Genomic DNA, 21,033 nt, shown 5'->3' on the forward strand with positions numbered 1-21,033 from the left:
AAAAACACACACACACACACACACACACACACACACAGAGAGAGAGAGAGAGAGAGAGAGAGAGAGAGAGAGAGAGAGAGAGAGAGAAAGCGAGAGGTGGGGGATATTGAGTAAAGTGATGGAAGTGGTTAAATAAAACCTTTGGGTATAGAGTAATTTGACCTAGGTGGTGAATTGGAAGGGGTTTAGATGTGGTCTGAATAATTCCTTCTCTGAAGTCAACCACAATAACAGTTCATTTTTGGTTTCTCTGCCAACCACGACTCCCTGGTTACTTCCTTTTCCAGCAGTTGGAATTAAGTGACCGATATACGGTGACATAAGAGTTAAAAGTAGATTATAGTGTTAGAATTTACAGTCTGAAAATAAATGCTGTATCACTTGCCCACTGAGAGGGCTCTCTCCTGTGTTTCTGGGACATAGTATACACTGTTTTATTTCATGAGAGGGCACGGGCTTTGGTATATGAAGGAAAGTCTGTCATTGTGTGCCAGCAAACACCAGATCATTTTAGAAAGTGGAATTGTTACAAAAAGCAAATGTGTGCCTCCAATTTAGGGTCTACTTCAGAGTTTCCTCAAATGCTTGTGGTTTTCTTAGTAAGTTCAGTTTTTTCAATTGAAGAAGTTGGTCTGCAATCGTTGGAAATGAGAAGAAAAAGTAATTTATAGCAGAAAAGAATAGAGTTTCCTAAGTGGGATGTTGTGGTAACAGGGGATGCCATTGTTCTAGCTGAGTATTTTCTTACGAATGGAAGAGACCTTCATTCTTTTCCTGCTGGACCCAAATTTTAGCAGCAGACGATGGAAAAGAGTTTTGTGGCACAGTTTTGAAGTTGCTGTAACTAAACATGCTAAGGCTTATGCCAGAGAATCTACAACTCTTGAAATGAAGCTATCTCAGGTGTCATCACAAGCTTGGCATTAGCTACCTTGAGGGGTGCATGTCTAGACCTTCAAAACAGTGAGATAGCTTTAGAGGGAAAATTAAACAAAGGGAGTTTCTGGTCACTGGGTGTATTATACATAAGTAGGAATTCCTAAAAAATGTTGGAATTGCTTGAGAAATTAAACTGGAATGTAGTATCAATGCTGAGAGATATTTGTCAGAAGAACTCAAGGCAAAAAAAAAGAACTGATGCTATAGCAAAAAGTTATGATTTATCATTTTTATGTAGCTATCATACTCCAGGCCTGGTAAGTGGCCCATATTGCACCGTTTTTTATAGGAATGTCGAACGAAGAAGATTGATTTCCTAAGTTATAAGTCATGGAGTCTTGCCTTGATTTCAGAAAAAGTTAAATAGAAGACTTCATGGGAGATGAGGGAGATTTTTAGAGCGTTCTCAGCTCTCTGGCTGCCTTCAGAAGACTCGAGCCAGATGAAGAGTGGTCGTTTCTAGTTTCTTTACTTTCATTTTGAAAAATCAGGAAACAATTGGAGGAAAATGTGAGAATCACTAAATATATTTGCTAAGATTTCATGAAATCTTTTCTAGAATAAAACCAAAAAGACAATTAAGGAAATGGGATGAAGGGGTAAAATTCTGATCTCAGCATTAAATCTAAGCTAACAGGCATGAGGCAAAGGGCAGAAATAAATAACCAGGTTTTATATGAGAAGAAACTAACAGGATGTTCTTGCATTTAATAGTAGAAGCAGCAATTTCGGTATGTTAATCACTTACCTGGAAGGACAGAATAACCCTGATGAAAAAAACCAGCATATGATTTTCATGCTTAGCCAAGTCACTTTCCTGGCTCAAGTATAATGGCAAGGTTTTGGGGAAGAGACTTGTCAGTATATGGCAGTCCATGACAGAGCCGTCATCTGTGCCCCACCTATGAAATTTTGTTGAAATTCATTATCAAGTTCAAAATTGCCTTTTGTAGGCAAGCAGAGGCTGCTGGAGCCGAGCCATCCATTCCTCCCGCGTTTACTGCAAGCCTAGTGCATTCACAGCCATGAACAGCACACTGAGGAAGACACAAAAGAAGTAGACAGAATCTCTGCCTCTGCTTAGGAGCATGCAATTTAGTTGGGGAGACAAAACTTAAATGCTAGAACCAATAAAAGAAGATTACAAAGCAACTTGCAAGTAAGTGTATAATAACATGGGGCAAATGACACAGATAAATGCAGAGGGGACAAGAGGGCAGAGGAGTGAGCAAAACACAACAGTGTCAGATCAGTCCGGAAAGGCATGTTGCCTAACAGTCATGTATCTTCCACGTTTCTTTCTTTAGCATTGATGAGGAATAATGTGGGGTAGGAAATTCAGATATATAACATTGATCTCTTCCTCCTTATCTGCAAAGTCTGTCCATCTGCCACGGATGGAAATTAAATTGATCCAACCATTTGCTCTCCACAAAGCCATGTTGGTTTCTACCTAGTAATTTATGCTTTCCTTGGTGTTTGCAAATCGATTGCTATTATGGGATGTAGGCAGATCTGGGCCTGGATCCAGTAGGTTGGGGGATTATTGGAGTGGGTATTTGTACTTATGTGTGAAATCCTGGAAGAGCGGACTCTCATTTCTGTGTATTTTAATCATTGAATAAAAACATACTTTCAGGCTTTTAAATGCATGTTTAATTACACTCAGATTGCGTTTTTAAGAGAATATATCTGCTTTATTTCATATTGCTACTGACAGGCCTCAGTATTTGCCTAACCTTCAAACCATCTTCAGTGGCTTTGTAGCCAGATCTTTTGCTTCAGAAAAACCTTGCCCTAGCCCAAGAAATTTGTAGATCAATACTTGTGTTTTTATTTTGACATAGAAATATGTATACACTTTCATTTACTTTGATGACTAAAATGTTTCTATCAAAAGGCTTGGGAAAGTATATTGTATTTAAGCACTCAACTTCATTTATATACCTTAATTTTTTTTTTTCAAGTTGTTTGAGGATTGTGAAATTCTTTCAAAACAAATTAAAAAGAAAACATTTTCTGTGATTTCTTTACAGATTCTGGACAATCAGGAAGTCCAAGCCACAATGATCCTGCCAAGAATCCTCCAGGTAAATATGTGTTCCAGGACATTTGCAATCTGACATTGTTGGAGAACAAAGGTACCACTGTATAGATAAACACCCCATAATTGGTCAGCCGCCTATTTTGTTCTGGCAGGCAGGTATGATCGGGACAAGATGTGATTGTGCTCAGGCCCTTTGCAGTGGCAAATACTTTTATATTGACATCATCAGTATTTACCTAATCACCAATGTTTTAATTTTTGTTGGTGTTTCTTATGCATATATTTCGGTTGTGTATCTTTTAGGTGCTAAGATAATTGCTGTTTGAAAAGCCAATGAACCTTTTAATCTTTCTTATACGACTCATAAGAAAATGTAAAAATTTTCATATTCTAATTATAGTTTATCAACTCTTATTACTTTAAAAGGGAGTTGTTGGGGGTGGGAGTGGTTGGTTCTGTTTTCACTGAAGGATTTTTGCAAGACTTTCTATTCCATAAGGTTTTTATTGGATCTCCAGAATCAGGAAATAATGAAAGTAGGTTATTTTTTTTCTTTAGTATAAAGTATCCCAAATACCCCCTTTGTTTTCAGAAGTTGTTCCAGATCTGAAAATGGGCTTTTATAACTTGGCTGTCTTCATATAGCTCTGAACATATAGCATTTTGCTTTTGATTTAGGAGCAGTGGTTTTTCTCATGAGATAAAACTAGCACAAGGAGTTTTTCATTATTAGAAAAATGTGAATTATATTGGCGACTTTAGTAAAAGAGTGTTCTAAGAATAAACTAACAAAAAGAAAACCAAACACAAAAACCCTGAACCAGCTACACATGCCCTCCACCTCCCAAACAATCTCATCTGTCTTTTCATTGAAAATAAACCAAAAAGATTACAGGAGGTAGTACAAAAACTTTCCTCAGGTAGACTTAGTTTTTAGGTCTTCCATTGTTTGAACTTTCTTGAAGTAGTGCTTTGTTAATGTGAGGCTGAAATACCAGAAGAACCCCAAAATTGCAAGAAAGTATATCAGGCCAATTTTGTCTTAAAATGATTTTAGAAAGATACAGCAAGTAGGTATACAAGTAAAAATGCAAAATCAAAACAGACTGTATTTTTCTGAGTCCTGTCTAATTTTGTTCTATTTTTTAAAAAGCATGTTTTTCCAAATACTTATTTTTTCTGTATTGTATAAAAACATATTATTGTCAAAAGTAGTATATACTTCAAAAATAAAAAGCTCTGATTAAACACAAGTTTAAAAATGTATATACTAAGTTGATTTTTCATTTTCTTCATAAATCATTTAAATATTATACATTGAGAGCAAAACATTAAAAAACTGAATAATTTAAAACATAATCTCATTTAAATTTATTTTATTTTGTTGTGTGTGAATGGAGGATTGATACTATTTTAGTTATCTTTCCAAAAAGACTATTTAGAATATGTAAATTTCATCAGAAATTTTCTGGAGTTCCGAATATTTCATTAACGTATAGCGTCTTTTAACTTTACAAAGACTTTTTTCTTTTTAATTAACTGATATTTTCTCTGTGTTGCGTGATAGCCAAAATGAATCTTACCCAAACATTTTAAAAAAGTTTCCTTACTCACCTTATAAGGAATGAAGTGGGACAGGAGGAGAACCTTAGGTAGAAAAATAGTTGATAGCTATTATAAGTCGGACTAAACAAAAGATATGCTTTTTTTTATTTGAATGAAAGCTTGATTTGAAACTAATATAGCAGTTATTGTTTGAAGTACATTTCTGAACTTGTACAGAAGGAATTATACTCACATAAAACTGTTCTCTACTTGAGCTGAATAAATAATCCTTGAATAGTTATGTAACATCAGAATTTGATTTTTCAATATTTGTCAAGAAGTTGGTTAAAATTTCCTTTTTGCTACATTCAGTGTAGCATCTCTTTACTTCTCTGTTTGCATATAACATGGCAAATAGAAACAATCAAGGTAGAAAACCTCTCATTTTTTTTCCCTGTAAAATTTTCCCCGGAACTCAAACCTTTCTGAGACTCTGTCCTGAAACTGGGTTGCTACAGATAAATACATTTTACAATTAGTTGAAAATTGTACATATGTAAATCGTATATTGATTCTAGTTTTTAGATCCAGAATGCAATAAAATACACATAATACCCAACTTAAAGGGAATATAATTAGAATTATATTTGATTATCCAGAATGTAAAATATTCATTTTAATATGCTTTGTGTATTATTATACTATGAACTGAACCATAAAGTTTATTAAGGAATTCTATTTTGGACTTAACCATAGAGATTATTAAAGAATTTTTTATGAACTTAAGAGTTTGTTTTGTAATACTTTGAAATAAATTTAAAACTTAGAATATAAAATGTTTTCCAATTTTAAATGTGAACAATTGAAACTTAATAAGTTTTTTATATTGTAGTCAATTGGAATAAATTATGCTTTCTATTAAAGGCTTATTTTATAAGTGTCTTTGGTATTTTGGACATAATTTATCTTTAGGAAGCTCTTTTAGTTTCTATATTCTGACCTTGGCCGAAATGTGAAATCTCCAAAATTGAGATTCAGTATCCTAAGAAGGCACAATCCATATATGAAAAAATTGAATTTACCGCCACAAGCAATGAAACAAGCAAATCACTTTTCTGCTTGAATTGTTATACCAAAGGCAAGCTAAGCATTTGGAAAAAATCACCTTGATTGCCAGCACTTTCTTATCACTGGTCGTTTTCTACTGGGAGATGTGCAACCCATGGAAATTGCTACCATCTATTCCTGTGTTTATTTCCCAACAGCTTGGGAAGAGATGGCAAAAATTCAAGCCCTTTTGGAGATACAGGCTCTTTGAAATCTGTTTCCCACTGTTGACATGAAGGTGGAATCCCATCCAGTCGTCCTGTTAGTACAGATGCATATGCCTACCCACAAACTTAACACTCCCTCTGGCTTGGCTTTTCTCCAGCATCAGACTTGACTATCTGACTTTGAGACTACTTCCTTGCTGATTTAGAACTTCTGAAGGGTGACCCTAAAGCTCTTCAAACTGTAGTATGGACATCTACAAATAGACCTGTAGTTCTTAATTTGAGTTTCTCTATTGGAATTAGTATTTAAGCACAAGCAATAAAAGCAACAGATTTTCAAAAGGAGGATGTTTGATATTATTTTAGAAAACATTTAAGTAGTTTTTGTCATTTTTATAGAGCTTTTAAATCGTCTTTACGGTATTTCTTTAAACTATTTGTGACTTAATATTTTGTTTGCATTCTTTGCTACATGGTAGGGATGGCCACCATAATCTTTTCAGAATGAAGGTGCTCTAACGTCAGATAGCACCCAAGGACGTGGCATTGTAATTTTGGCTGAGAAGCACTAAGCACTTCATTTTTCTAGGGGTATACACTTGCCTTATTGATGATAGAGTCAGAAGTTACATATTTATATTCAATTACTTCTTTTGTTTTTATAACAAGTTAATCCCTCCTGTGCAACAGAACTGAAAGTGTCCTCTCTCCACTGTAGCAAACAACTGTTGTGGACCAAATGAGGATAAAGCATTAATTTTGGGACTTAGACATGGATCTGTTTTTTACCTTTAATAATTAAAAACTCCACTACTACTTTTAGGAAATGTGTGATTGATTGGATTGCAGTGTTTTGAAATTAGCTTTGACTTGCTTTGTTATTTTGTGTGTCTACATTCCTTGGGCTGTGATCTTTATGATTTCCCGATCTCAATCACTTTCCTAATGCCAGAATGGGGAATATCCAAGGAAAACATGGCAATCTAGAATTCAGATTTTTGCTTCTAAGTCAGTTCCAAACTAATGTCTCATTTTGGAATTCAGGAAGGTTGTAGTTTTGTGGGGAACTCTAGGCTGATAATATGACAAAGAAATGTGAAGTCCTAGGGCAGTTTTTGCTAATTTTGTGATAAAAACTTTTGGGGCATTTCTAGTATCATTAATCAGAACTTTCTTACCTGGAATAACATGGACTTAACATGCTACTTTCCTCTGTTGCAGGTTTTATATGTGCTTGTGCTATTTTGCTTGGTGATTTATGCATGTAGTGTGGCAACACCTCTGGGAACCAATAGGATTATATATATTGGCTGTACCTCAAATAAGTCACCTCATATCCTCTCTGGAACAAGGATGACACTAAATAAATAATTGAGTAAATCAAACCAGGCTTATCTGTTAACGATAGCTATGTGCTTATCTTGCACTTAAGAAATTCTTTAAGTCATAAAAAGTTTGAGATAGCTCTGTCTCCAATGTTATTTTATAGATACTGAAATTGAAGCCAACAGAGGGTTGTCATAAAACTAATAGAAACCAACCAAATAATTATTAAGAAAACGAGTTCAAAATCTGCAGTATTTGTTTTCATCTGTTGGGATCACTAGAGCTGATATTTGCTTGATTTTTCACTTTGTTTTTTCAAATCTTAAGAATTTAGGACAAACTTAGTACTTTGAAATCTGTATATAAAGGCAGATAAATTTGTATAGGACCTTGAGGACCTCATACCACGTTTTATCTTAGAATATGGTGTTCAAAGTCAAAGAAAAGAGAAAATTTACTCTTGCTTTTTCAAATAATAGTTCATTCACTTTTTTTTTTTTTTTTTTGAGCTGGAGTGTCACTTTGTTGCCCAGACTGAAGTGCAGTGGCACGATCTTGGCTCACTGCAACCTCTGCCTCCTGGGTTCAAGCAATTCTGTCTCAGCCTCCCAAGTAGCTGGAATTACAGGCATGCGCCACCACACCCAGCTAATTTTTGTATGTTTAATAAAGACGGAGTTTCCCCATGTTGGCCAGGCTGGTCTCGAACTCCCAACCTCAGGTGATCCACCTGTCTTGGCCTCCCAAAGTGCTGGGATTATAGGCATGAGCTACCACAGCTGACCTCTCATTCACTTCTTCGTAAATTCATGTCTATTCCTCGTCATGTCCTCATTTATTCTGTCCATTAGAATCAAGATGTTTTTAATGGAGAAAAACGTACTACAGTATTTCATTATACTTAAACGGTAATTTAAAACTTTGGCACTAGACAATATGCATTCGACTATAAAGAGGCTCTCTATTCCTAAAAATATATACGGAAAGACACTGAAAAGACTGGTTAACATTGGGTAAGACCTAACATTGTAGGTAAAGCCTTTAAGTAATTTGAGAATAAGATCTGTATGAGTCAGTGCTAAAAATCAAAGGACTTTTTCTTAACATATTTTGTTTCAGAAACATTTTTCTTCTTTGTGCTCTAACTTGTTTGGAGACATCACCTCCAGTAAAGTTCTTGTTTAGAATAGGATTCAGAGTAAAGGAAGAGAGGATGAGGGAAGTGCTTCTTTCACAAATTATTCTTTAAAAAGCCAGAAGAGCATATAGCCCTCAGCTACATGATTTTACAAGGTACATTATGGGTACTTGTATATGGCCCACTCCTGAAAGGTTGATCTATATAGCAGTTGGCACCATGCCCAGCCTCCACAGTGCTTCTAGCCTGATTATTTGTAATACTTAATGTGAAAGAGAGAAAAAAAGGGGACAATTTAGGAATATCTTGTAAGATCCTGAGAGAAGGAGATTTTTCTATGTTTCCCCAGTCACTTACTCTATCAGACAACAAATAATATTAATTGCCTACTGATTTGCTGAGTTAACAATTAAATATTACATTTGAGTCAACTCAACATTAGAAGCAGAGACAGCCATTTGCCCTTGGATAGTTGGGAATACACACATTTTACACCAAGAACCATAAACAATAATTCAGAAAGAGCTGTCTCTAGGTAGAGTTTTCAGCCAACAGATATTTATTGATCATCTATTGTATGCATCACATTCGTCTAGATACTGGGGAAGATAAAAATGTGAGTTACACATGAACCTTGCTTTTCCCAAACTTTTTTGTTCATAAAATATACAAAATAATATATATATATAGATAGATGAATGTATAATATAAAGTATATATTACATATGTATTTATATTTAAAATAAAGATTAAATATTAGTGTTCTAGCACAGATGTTGTAGGAATTCAAAGTCATGAAACACTGTTTCCCACCATTATAGGTGGCGTGGCAGAGTGAAAAGAGCATGAACTTTGGAATTAAAATTTTCCCTTGAATGATTGTATGGATCATCAGGAGAATGATCAAGTTAGCTAACTGCTGTGTGCAATCAATTATGTTCATGCCAGTTGTGAGGATCAGATAGGGGAGCACACCTGACAGATAGCAGGTGCTTGATAAAAGTGAGGGGTTTCTTCATTCCACCTCCTCTTCTTCTGCCTGGTCTGATTAACAATGCTTCCAGCACAAAGTATCATGTGATGTGGAACCAAATAGAAATGTGTTGAATTTTTATACTGCTCTTCTCTACAGGCTTAAGATGACATAGCCAAGTTACAGAAGATGCATAAGAATAGAATGTTAGAGATTTTATAAAGGAGGCAAAAGAAACAGATGCTTTTAAGTTTCATGATGAAATAGAATTGTAATTTTTAGAAAGCAAATTTTGTTGTAAGCCTTTTGGCATGAAAGGAAAGGTGGAGTGACTTTTGATACAGAGTTTTCAGTATTGACATGAGAAAGGGTACAAATGTATCTTTGGAGATTACTTTTTTCCTAGCAAGAATTTATCTTGTAGAAGCTTGTATTAATATTGTATAAATATTTTTTCACCCTTTCCTTTCCATGGTGTTCCTACTTTATGAAGCCATCAATTTTCTGTGTCTATTGAAACTTCTGTCTGTTCTTCATTTTTCCTAGCCCTCTTACTCTGCCTCTCTTATTTCATTGACTCTTACCTGCCAACTTATTTCTTATTTAAAAAAAATACATCTTTCGCTCCTCATTCAGACAAACCCCTTCAACCAAGTGTCTCATCTCTCCTTCTTTTTCATAACATGACATGAAGGATGTCAAAAATCTCATCTTGATTTCCCCTTGATTCCTCTTGAGCTTCCGTCCTCACTGAAATGATTCTCATTAAATCCATGACCAGCGGCTTCTTTCCATTCTGTTCTTGCTTCCATATTCCTGTTTATTTGATTTAGTTGGCCATGCTCTGTTTAAAACTTTTCCCATGCTTTTGAAAACAAGACCTCTCCTGGTAATCCAGGAACCTTCCTATTTTTAAAAATTGCGTTTGGTGACTTCTTCTGTCTTCTTAATCAGATTTTTGTCTTTAATTCTCTATGTGTTTTCAGTACCTTGCGATTTTTTAAGTACATAATATTTTCCCCCTAGATGTATACCTTTGAAACAGATCTCTCTGCTAATGATTTAGACCTATGTGGCCAACTACTTTTCAGACATGTTTTCCTAGAGGTCTCATGGTTCACTCAAATTTAACATTTCCAAAATTACGTTTATTTTCTTTTATTAGACTTGGGTTTCTTTGTTTTCTTTGTTTTTGCTTTTTCCCTTTTTAAGATATCCTGGAGTCACCAGACTCCTACCCAGACACCCTTGATGAGAGTTGCTCACGACTTCTTTCCCCGGAACCCTTTTTCTTCCTTATCCTCCACGTATTCTTCATATTCTACTTTAAAAGGTCTCTTGAATTTACTTTCACCTCTCAGTTCCCCTTACCCTTATTGGACCTCTAAACACTATTTCTTGCCTGAAATTGAGGAAAAACTTTTAAAAAATGTAAATGCCTACTGGGAGAGAGATGTATGCACACAGGTTTATATTTAAAGCAGCAATCATAGTGGAGTTCGGAGATGTCTACCCCTTCCTAGAGAATATGATAAGATGCATGGAATAGTTTGAATATAAAGGATGAACAAGAGGTTGTAGGGTGTATGTAGTCCTAGCAGAGGAAAGATCATTTCACATGGAAGAAAAGGAAAGGAAGAGAACTTGGTGTCTGATGTTGAGCAGCATTTAAAGCCATGACATAGAATATAAGTTTATAAGTAGTGACTCATCAGGGGTATTTCAGCAAGCCAAATTTGTGTTTCACGAATTGAATTCATATACAGATCAGAGAAAGAAAGAATGGGGAGAAGAGTTAATTTAAACACAGTACATACTCTCCTTTCACAGTGCTGTCGGAGAAAGGACTAGTTCATGGGCTACAGTTAGTTCAAACTTTTCTTAACTTTATAACTGTATTTTAAGCTCTTGTGTTATCTGAAATGGTGTCATAAGGTAAAATAGAGTCCAAGTAAAATTTTAATCTATTGATGTAGGGACTTAATTAATACTGCACCTAGTTCTAGAAAATTTCCAAGAGGGCGTGCACATAAATAGGTTGTAATTTACTAAATTTTAAAGGCAATATAGCAATAGCTATAATGTATATTTTTCTTAGTTGAATGTCTAGTTTCCCCTTGGGGAGAGTTAGACTCCTCATGTGAAATTCATAGGTCTCAGTTATAAATTCTCCTAGGTGAGGTTGTGACTGTACCTGCTGCTCTGGGCAGTATTTTAGTGATGGCTTTTACCCAAGTATCTCATGTAACTTCCCCCCACCCCAAGATGGGGATCTCGCCCTGTAGCCCAGGGTAGAGTGCAGTGGTCACAGGTCATTGCAGCCTACCTCCTGGGTTCAATCAATCTTCCCACCTCAAGCCTCCCAAGTAGCTGGGACAACAGGCATGTGCCACCATGCCCAGCTAATTTTTAAATTTTTTGCAGAGACAGAGCCTTGCTATGTTGCCTAGGCTTGTCTCTAGCTCCTGGGCTGAAGCACTCCTCCCACCTTAGCCTCCCAGTGTGTTGGGATTACAGGCATGAGCCACCATGCCTGGCCTCATGTTCCTTTTACAGTGGCCTCCTGCATCTAAAGTTTCCTTTCAATTTACATTCTTTCCTTCTCCATATTTACAATATCTGCTTTTGCTGCATACAGCTACAATTTAATAATGCAAAGCATTTTCTGTCTCACAGATGGAAAGCTGGAATTGTTTTCTATCACAAATATAGTGGACTTGCTCTAGGCTTGTTAAAATCACTGAATTTTGCAGCAGTTAAGCTTGCTGGACTAAACCGTCCAGGCACAAAGGGAACTCCCACTTGCGTATTTAAGCATAATGTTTAAAAAGAGGGAGCAATTCTATAGTAATTTATTGCAAACAACAAAATATTAAGTAGATATGTAACTACCTGAGTTTTAATTTTTTTTTCTACCTCATAGGATTAAAGGACGTGATTTAAAGATCTTGGGCAAATCTCCTACTAAAGTCTCATTTTTTCTTTCCTTCTCTGTGACTATGGAAGCATATCTAGGTAACAAATAATTTAAGCAAGTACTTTTTTGTGTTACTTTGACTGTTTTTTTTTGAGACAGAGTCTTGCTCTGTTGCCCAGTCTGAAGTACAGTGGTGCGATCTCCGTTTACTGGGATCCTTTGCCTTCCAGTTTCAACCAGTTCTCCTGCCCCAGCCTTCCAAGTAGCTGGAACTACAGGCATGGGCCATTCCCGGCTAGTTTTTGTATTTTTAGAAGAGACGGGGCTTTTCCATGTTGGCCAGGCTTGTCTTCAACTCCTGACCTCATATGATCCACCTGCCTTGGCCTCCTGAAGTGCTAGGATTACAGGCATAAGCCACCACGCCCAGCTGACTCTTACTAACTTTTGCCTGATAATGTCATTAATCATAGAAGAATTTAAGAAACAATAGTCAGGTTTTGGTTTTCAAAGTTGTTACAAGTCTTTTTGGGGTCTTTTGATTTACATTCTGCTCTTCAGGGACCTTGGCCTCTTTCATTTTATTTTATATAATAAAACTAGGGCCAAACTCCTGTTTTTCCTGAGATATTATCTTGCACGTATCTTCTTACAGTATTCAGCAGGAAGAAGACAGGAAACCTTGACTTTCAGATTTGATCTTATCATCATTAAAATTGTCACTTCCACTTGCTAATGACATGAAACAAACAGTGACATGATGAATGGTAAGATGCTGGCTGCATTGTTTATTTTGCAGCAATATTTTCAATGCAATGGATTTTTCATTTTTAAATTTGGTATTTTGTACTGCTGTCATTTTCTGAACTGAAGTATTTTCTAAGCAGAACAGTATTTTCTAAATAAGTAAGGTAGGATTAGAAGATGATAATTTCTGTTGGCACATGATAAACTATTCTGCTATTTTATGCTTACTGTGTCCAAGTTGATATCCAAAAATAGCCCACATGAATGATGTTACCTTATATAATGTTGATAGGTGAAGAAGGGAGTACCTGTGAGTTTTTGGGAGAAAGCATGTAGAAGGAACGGAGGAATGAATACAAAGGCTCAGCCTGCTGATGAGAAGGGCAAAATGTTTTAAAAAGAAGATAATTGGTGCTGAATCTTAAGAACTCTTAAAAAATATTTACACTCTGCCTCTTTAAGTAGTTCACTTAGATCATTTTAATCATTTCCTAATCTCTGTAGCTGGTATTTTGCCTCATGTCTTAATCCCTCTGATATATCCATTACAGGTCTATAGTGATGTCCATAATGTGCAAATCTGATTATTTCATTCAACTCCTTATATGCGTCCAAGGTCTCCACTCTAGGCTAAGCCTAGCTCATTAGCCTGACATACAATATGACCCTCATGATTTGTCCACTGCACACATGTACCATGCCTTTAGCCTTAGCCTCAGCCATGTGCCTCTTCCTTGTGTCTTTGCTCATGTTGTTTCTCTGCCTAGAATGCTTGTACCCCCTTGCAACCTCCTCAGTGAGACGTCTTCAGAGTCTCTCTGCAGTGCTGTTTTACGATACTAGCATTTAGTGTACTATTTTATCTCTATTTTAATATCTACTCCCCTTAATGAATTCTGAGCACCTTTGAGTGTGTATTGCATTCTTCTTTTTTGTATACCTGTCATCCAAGGCAATGTCTAGCTATAGACAGTGTCCAAGATTTATGAAACAGAGGCTTAAACTAACAATAGACTAATAAATAACCTGTTCTTACAGTGTGTGGGATAATTCCCATACTCAGAACCTGACCTAGGCCCAGAAAAAGCAGGTGCTTTTGTGGAGATACTTACGGTGATCCTCTTATGTTCTGTAGGTAGACAACATCCTAGACATGACTATTTAGAGGATTTTTCTGAACTCCTCATCTTATGTCGCATACTGATGATGAATTTCGTAGAGAGGTATCTGACTGAGAATTGTAGCACTCCAATATAATTGCTGATTCAGAATACTAGTCTCAGATGGATAGAGTTTCTCTTCTCCTAGTTTTACAAATTGTAGAGAAGTTCTGTTTGCTGCTTTTGTGCTTTTGTTTACTAGGGAATATACTATAGTGTTGTTAGCGTTCACATGACCATGAATGAGGAACTGGGTAAGATAGCTTTCTAGAAGTCGTAAAAAATACATGATTTTTATAATTCATACCTTCAAAAATTTTCCTGATTACACTGAATGTTTCTGATTCACTTGTGATTCTTTTTGTGCTGTGGAAATAGCACTTTTTGAAAATTTGGAAACCACTGTTTGTAGGTCACTTGCTAACTTTATTGAGGTATAATAGCATATAATAAATTGCATATATATAGTATACAGCTAGATAAGTTTTGATATATGTGCTTGTTTGTTTTGTTTTTTTGAGACAGCATCTCACTCTGTTGCCCAGTCTGGAGTTCAGGGGTGCTATCTCAGCTCACTGCAACCTCTGCCTCCTGGGTTCAAGCAATTTTTATGCCTCAGTCTCCTGAACAGGAGTTTCAGCTGGGGCTACAGGCGCACACCACCATGCCCGGCTAATTTTTTTTTAGTAGACATGAGGTTTTGCCATGTTGCCTAGGCTGGTCTCAAACTCCTGGACTCACGTGATCCACGTGCCTCGACCTCCCAGAGTGCTGGGATTACAGGTGTGAGCCACCACACCCAGCCAGTTTTGACATATGTATATACTCATGAAATCAGCACCACAATCAAGGATGTTGACATTTCCGCTAATCCTAAATGTTTCCTCTGATTGCTTTGGAATTCATTCTTTCCTCTACCCTCATTTTCAGATGACTTACTGATCTGTTTTCCATCACTTCTAATTAGTTTATATTACTGAATATGGTTTTTAAAAAGGAGGAAACCCCCCCCCACACACACACACAACAATATGCCCTTGGTGAGAAAATATGGAGGAACAAGGGAAATGGAATATGATCAAGATCCACAAGGGCATATCTTTGAAAATAAAGAACTAGAAAAAAATTTCAGAGGAAACAATTTGTTTACTCAGGAGACTTATATGAAAAGTGAACCTACAAAGGAATAGCCTCAATGAATATGGTACCATGTGAGATGAGAAAGAATATCAAGACAAACTAAATTGCTTTCATAGCGTTAAAATTGCGTCAGAGGAGTAAGAAACAGCACTGATACTGTGGAAATAAGCATTGATATAGAGGACAATGACAAGATATTTACTCCACATGCAGAGGGAACACAGATTAAGATGATGAGGAAAGGGTTGTTGATGGAGAATAGAAAATTCAAGGTTTATTCAGGTGTTTTGTGGAGAAATCAGAGAATGTAGGATCAAAGACGAAGTAAATTTTGATAAGCTGAGAATTATTTATGCTGATCAAAAGGACAAATTCTATTCCAACCACATAATGAAGAAGCTTGTATCTAAATATATCCTGTTGAAATTTTTATATTTCATGGATGAAGAAAATTTTGAAATGTCCTGGATGAAAAACAAGTTACCTCTGTATTTCCTTTTATCAACATTAAATACCAGGAGACAGTGGGAGAATACTAGAAATTGTGATAAAAAAATTTTTTTTCTAATTCAAGGAGTTTCACCTTCAGTAAAAGGCAATGGAAATATATTCTTTATTACTCACAGTGTCAAAAAATAGAGTTCCTCATTTTATTGGTAAAAATTTTACTTGAAAATCTATTTTGGCTGGCAATGTGATGATTCAATAAAAAATTAAGAACAGGAAAGTGTAGCCATAAATATATGAATAAAAGTATAGATATAGACTAATCATGAGAATAATAACAGTTAAGAATTATGACCAAGTAATTGTTATAAATAAGTTGACAGACATAATGTCAATGTAAAAGGTTGTTCTTAAATATATGTAAACAAGAATATGGTAACAGTCTGGGTCCAACATTTTAAATTACATTTTTAAATTATAGTGAAATATGCATGATATAAAATTTGTCATCTTAACCATTTTTAAGTGTACAATACAGTAGTGTGAAGCATATTCACACTGTTGTGCAACCAACCTCCAGAAACCTGCAAAAGTGAAACTCAATACCTGTTAAATAACAGCTCCCCCTTCCCTACTCTCCCCAACCCCTGGCAATCACCATGTGACTTTGTTTCTGTTAGTTTGACTACCCTAGATATCTCATCTAAGTGAAATCATCCAGTGATACATCTTTTTTGTGGCTGGCTTATTTCCAGATTACATTTTTAAGAGCTGAAAAGAAGAGAAGGCTGGGGAGGTTGGGAAAATAGGAATGGCAGACTAGTGTTCCCCTTTTAGAATAATTAATTGGTGAATTTTGCTGAAGAGTCTGTATTGTTTGCTTTGTTTCTATTTGTGCTTACATTTATTATTAGATAAGCCAGTTTCTTCATGTCAAGTACATTTTCAGCATCTCGATATGATCATATGACTTTTTTCTCTATCATAATGATAGCTTTTCTCACAGTGAGCTATACTCATTCATGGAATACACCCTAATGATAATAGTGTATTGTTCTTTTGATATTCTGTATTCAATTTGATATTTTATTTAGGCACCTTGAAGTCACATTTACTTGTGTGCTTGATCTTTCCTTGGTTGGCTCATTGTTTTGTTTTGATGTGAGAGTCTACAAATTTAGGTATTCAAGTTTTGCTGGCCTCGTAGAGTCTCGTAAGAGAGTGTTCTTCATAAGGAAGGCTTGTCATTATTTCCTAAGTGCTGGGAGAGTGTAACTTACTGGAACTTAAAGACTAGATAAAGGACACATAAAATGCAGCTGTGCACTCACCTGGACCTGGTGCTATTTTCAAAGGTAGTTCTTTACTCACATTTCTAGTATGTTTTAGGATTGTCAAAGTTTTAAGTACATATATGAATTACCTGTAGACCTTATTAAGCTGCAGATTCTGATTCTGAGGGTCTGAGGTAGAACCTATTCTTCTGCACTTCTAATAAGCTTCCCAGTTACGCCAGTACTTGTGGCTCTGGAACCACATTTTGATTGCAGTATCTTAGTGAGTCCCAAACTTTGCTGCACATTTGAATCACTTGGGGGAACTTTTAAAAGGGTTCTCATGTCCAGATTTCACCCTGTATCAATTAAATCAGAATAGCTGGGGTTGGAAGTCAAACATAAACTTCTTTCAAGAATCCCAGATGGTTCCAATGTTCAGCAAATTTGGGAACCACTCCACTAGGGTAATTGGTCCATTCAGGTTTTCTACTTCTCTGCTCAATTTTGGTTACTTTTATTTTACTAATAATTGTCCATTCAAAGTTTCAAACTGTGGTCAAAAAGCTGTATGTGTTATTCTCTCATAATTCTTTTAATACATTTCATTTCTATGGTCACATCTTCTTTTTATCTATGTATAGTCATGTACCACATAATGATAGGTCCGTTGAAGACAGACTGCATATGACAGTGATTTCATAAGATTGTGATATTTTTTGTGGTACTTTTGCTATGTTCAGATATGTTTCGATACACACATACTTACCATTGTGTTACAATTGCCTACAATATTAGTACAGTAGTATGCTATACAGGTTTGTAGCCTAGGAGCTATAGGCATTTCCATACATATAGCCTAAGTGTGTAGTAGGTTATACCATCTAGGTTTGTGTAAGTACACTCTGTGATGTTCACACAACCATGAAATTGCCTGTTGACACATTTCTGAGAGTATATCCGTGCCATTAAGCCATGTATGACTGTACTCGTATATTTTTACTTTTTCTTTTTTCCTTAATCGGGCATGCAGATGGTTTTTCTGTCTTGCTGGTCTTTTTATTTATTATTATTATTATTTTATTATTATTATTATTTTTGAGATGGAGTCTTGCCCTGTCATCCAGGCTGGAGTTAGATGGTGCAATCTTGGCTCACTGCAACCTCTGCATCCCGGTTTCAAGCAATTCTCCTGCCTTCGCCTCCCAAGTAGCTGGGATTACAGGCACATGCCACCACCCCGGCTAATTTTTTATATCTTTAGTAGAGACAGGGTTCCACCATGTTGGCCAGGCTGGTCTCGAACTCCTGACCTCGTGATCTGCCTGCCTCAGCCTTCCAAAGTGCTGGAATTACAGGTGTGAGCCACCGCACCTGGCCTGTTTTGTTATTTTAAATATTTATTTTTTTTCTATTCTGTTAATTTCAGATTTCATGTTTAATTTTATCGTTTTAATTTTCCTTGGGTTGTAGTGGTGTTCTGTCTTTTATGGTAAGTAATGGGTTCTTTTCTTTTTTCTTTTTCTTTTTATTGTTTTTTAGATAGTTTATAATTTCCCTTTTGATTTTTCTCTTTGGTTCATGGTTTATTTTCTTAATTTCTAAGTAGTTGAGATACTTTAGTAATTTTTTATTATTTACTTTCAATTTTATTGGCCAAAGATGAGATAGTATGGCCTTAAAAGTTTGTACTTTTAGGGATTTGTTAAAGTTGTCTCTTTTGGTCAAGAACATGATCAATTTTTTAATAAGTTCCAGGAACATATCAGTAAGATATAATTTGTATTTGAATTATATGAAGTTAGTCTTTGTCTAATAGTCATGTTGTTTTTAAAAAGATACATTAATAGTAAAGAGTCTCACTATGATTTTATCTTTTATAAAGTTTCTTGTATTTTAAGAGAATGTATTTTTTCATAATATTTTTTGGTGCATATGGGGTTTATGATTTATCTTCTTTATTAATTGTGCCTTTTATCCATTCATAATTATCTTTATTGTAATCCACCTTAAGCTTCCTCTTAACCATCGCTAATGGACACTGCTTTCTTTTCATTTGAATTTGCCTGATTTCTCTTTGCCTATCCATTTATTTACAACTGTTAGATGTGTTTCTTGAAAACAGTTAGATTTTTTTTTTAGTTGAACTAAACTCCCTTTATCGAAAAATTCAGTCCATATAAATTTATTGTAATGATTTATGTATTTTATTTTAATCCTTCTATTTTACTTCGTATCTATTATATATTTTTAAAAATCCTATTTTCTTATTTTTTCTGTCTTGATTGCATTCTTATTTATTGTATTTTCTTTTCTCTTTGTTAATTTGGAGTTCCACTTTACTTTTCCTGCTCTTGAAATATCTGCCTTACTCTAATTTGAAAACAGTACACAATTTTCATATCTACTAATAGGTACTATGATTATTATCTGTATCTTAGGGAAGAGAAATGTGAGGTGTAGTAAAGGAAGAGAACTTGCCTTAGGTTTACATAGTAAGTGGCAGTAGTCTTGCCCCAGGGCTGCCTTTTTAATTACTATGCTTTAATGTCTTTGGAGAGAGGCATACTTTCCACATCCGTTAAAAAGACAAAAGGGCATACATTTAATTTTATTATGCCATAAAAGTAAACATAGCCCACCTAGTAAACTATAAAATATTGGTGCTAATAAATTTATAAATCTGAAAATTGCTTTTTTGGGGAAAATATATGTTTAAATTATTTCAACATTAGAAAAAAAAAGTAGAATAATATTCATGAAAGAATGAAAGTTGACTAAGAGTCTTCTCTGCAGCAGATTCAAGGAAGATGATATTGCTAGTGAAATTATCCAAACATTCAATCACCTTTTATGAAACAATACTTTGTTTTGTTCTAGAGCATAAAAACTATTGGACCATCATCAAACCATTTTATGAAACATATATGTACTCCTGGTATAAAAGCTTGACAAATAAAATACAAACAGTTCCATAAAAGTTTTTCAACTAACTGTGGAAATATTAGAAGAAACTGAGCAAGCCGATTCAACAGTAAATTAAAAGAACTATCTTCCATGGATAAGCAAAAATAATCAAATCTAAGAATCCAGTAATATATAACACCAATAAATGCTGTTAGAAAAAAAAACAAACAGAAAATGTCAACTGGATAATGCCAAAAAAGAATTTGATAATAAACAATAGCTCTTCTCATTAGAAAACTTTTTAAAACTCTGAGAAAACTAGGAATAAGCGAATACTTTTTCAGGTGAGAAAAAATCAGTGATAAATTCATAGCCAGTATTATCATTAATTGTGAAACTGTAGATATAATCTCATTAATATTAGGGAAAAAATTCCTACTAGCACAATTTCTGTTTTACGTATTTTTAATGTTTGTGTTTTTATGAATGTTCTGATTTTTCAAATGTTCTGTTGAAATATGCACATATATCTGAAATGAGTCCATTTTATTTGAATGAGATAAAAGTTGTAACGTTAATATAATGACCTTTTTTCTCTACCAACTTTCCACAATTAAAAGGAAATCTCTACTAATATGTAATTCTGGCAACAGGATTGTGAGATGGATATGCTCACAGCTTGCCCTAAGGAGTATAAGTTGGCAAAGAGAACTTTGTGAAAAGCTGCTTGACAGTTTTTACCACGAGTTTTAAAAGAGCTTATGTCCTTTCACCCTGTAATTCTACCTCTGGGAACTCTGGCCTAAGGAAATCATGAGAATTGCTGACAAAGATTTGTTTATGAGGATGTTAATTGCAGTGCTATTTGTTTATTATATTTTAAAACTTGGGAAATAACCTAAAATGCCAAACAATGGAATGGTTAATATAAAGTATGATACAGCCATGCAATGTACAGTCATAAAAATGATGCTTTTGGAAAACTTTATCTAAAAGGAGAGACACAGTGTTAATAGGAAAAAAAGCTGGATACAGGGTATTTAAATGTGATATTGATTTTATAAACACACACACACACACACACACACGCAATGCAGGAAAAAGTTTAAAGGACTGGAAGGAAATATTGAAAAAAACCTAGCACTATCAGGGTGTGTTAAAGTTGAGAAGTTACTGACTCCCTCCCAGATTACATAAAT

The 21,033-nt window shown here is 35.1% G+C and overlaps 1 protein-coding gene across 20 annotated transcripts in view; it reads left to right on the forward strand.

Annotated features, from left to right (window-relative positions):
* The window catches only part of NFIB (nuclear factor I B), a 443,164-nt gene that overhangs the window by 343,254 nt on the left and 78,877 nt on the right, over positions 1 to 21,033 (forward strand). For 19 of the 20 annotated variants that reach the window (XM_032300179.1, XM_032300186.1, XM_032300181.1 and 16 more), the window contains one exon: positions 2,976 to 3,029. In XM_032300179.1, the coding sequence (XP_032156070.1) occupies positions 2,976 to 3,029 (54 nt within the window). Of the gene's footprint in view, positions 1 to 887; positions 2,099 to 2,975; positions 3,030 to 21,033 lie in introns of those variants that run through there. The other variant, XM_032300199.1, reaches the window with a different exon arrangement.

The sequence above is a fragment of the Sapajus apella genome, unplaced genomic scaffold (genome assembly GCF_009761245.1).
Source record: "Sapajus apella isolate SASKATOON/1434 unplaced genomic scaffold, GSC_monkey_1.0 scaffold42, whole genome shotgun sequence".
Classification (NCBI taxonomy): Eukaryota; Metazoa; Chordata; class Mammalia; order Primates; family Cebidae; genus Sapajus; species Sapajus apella.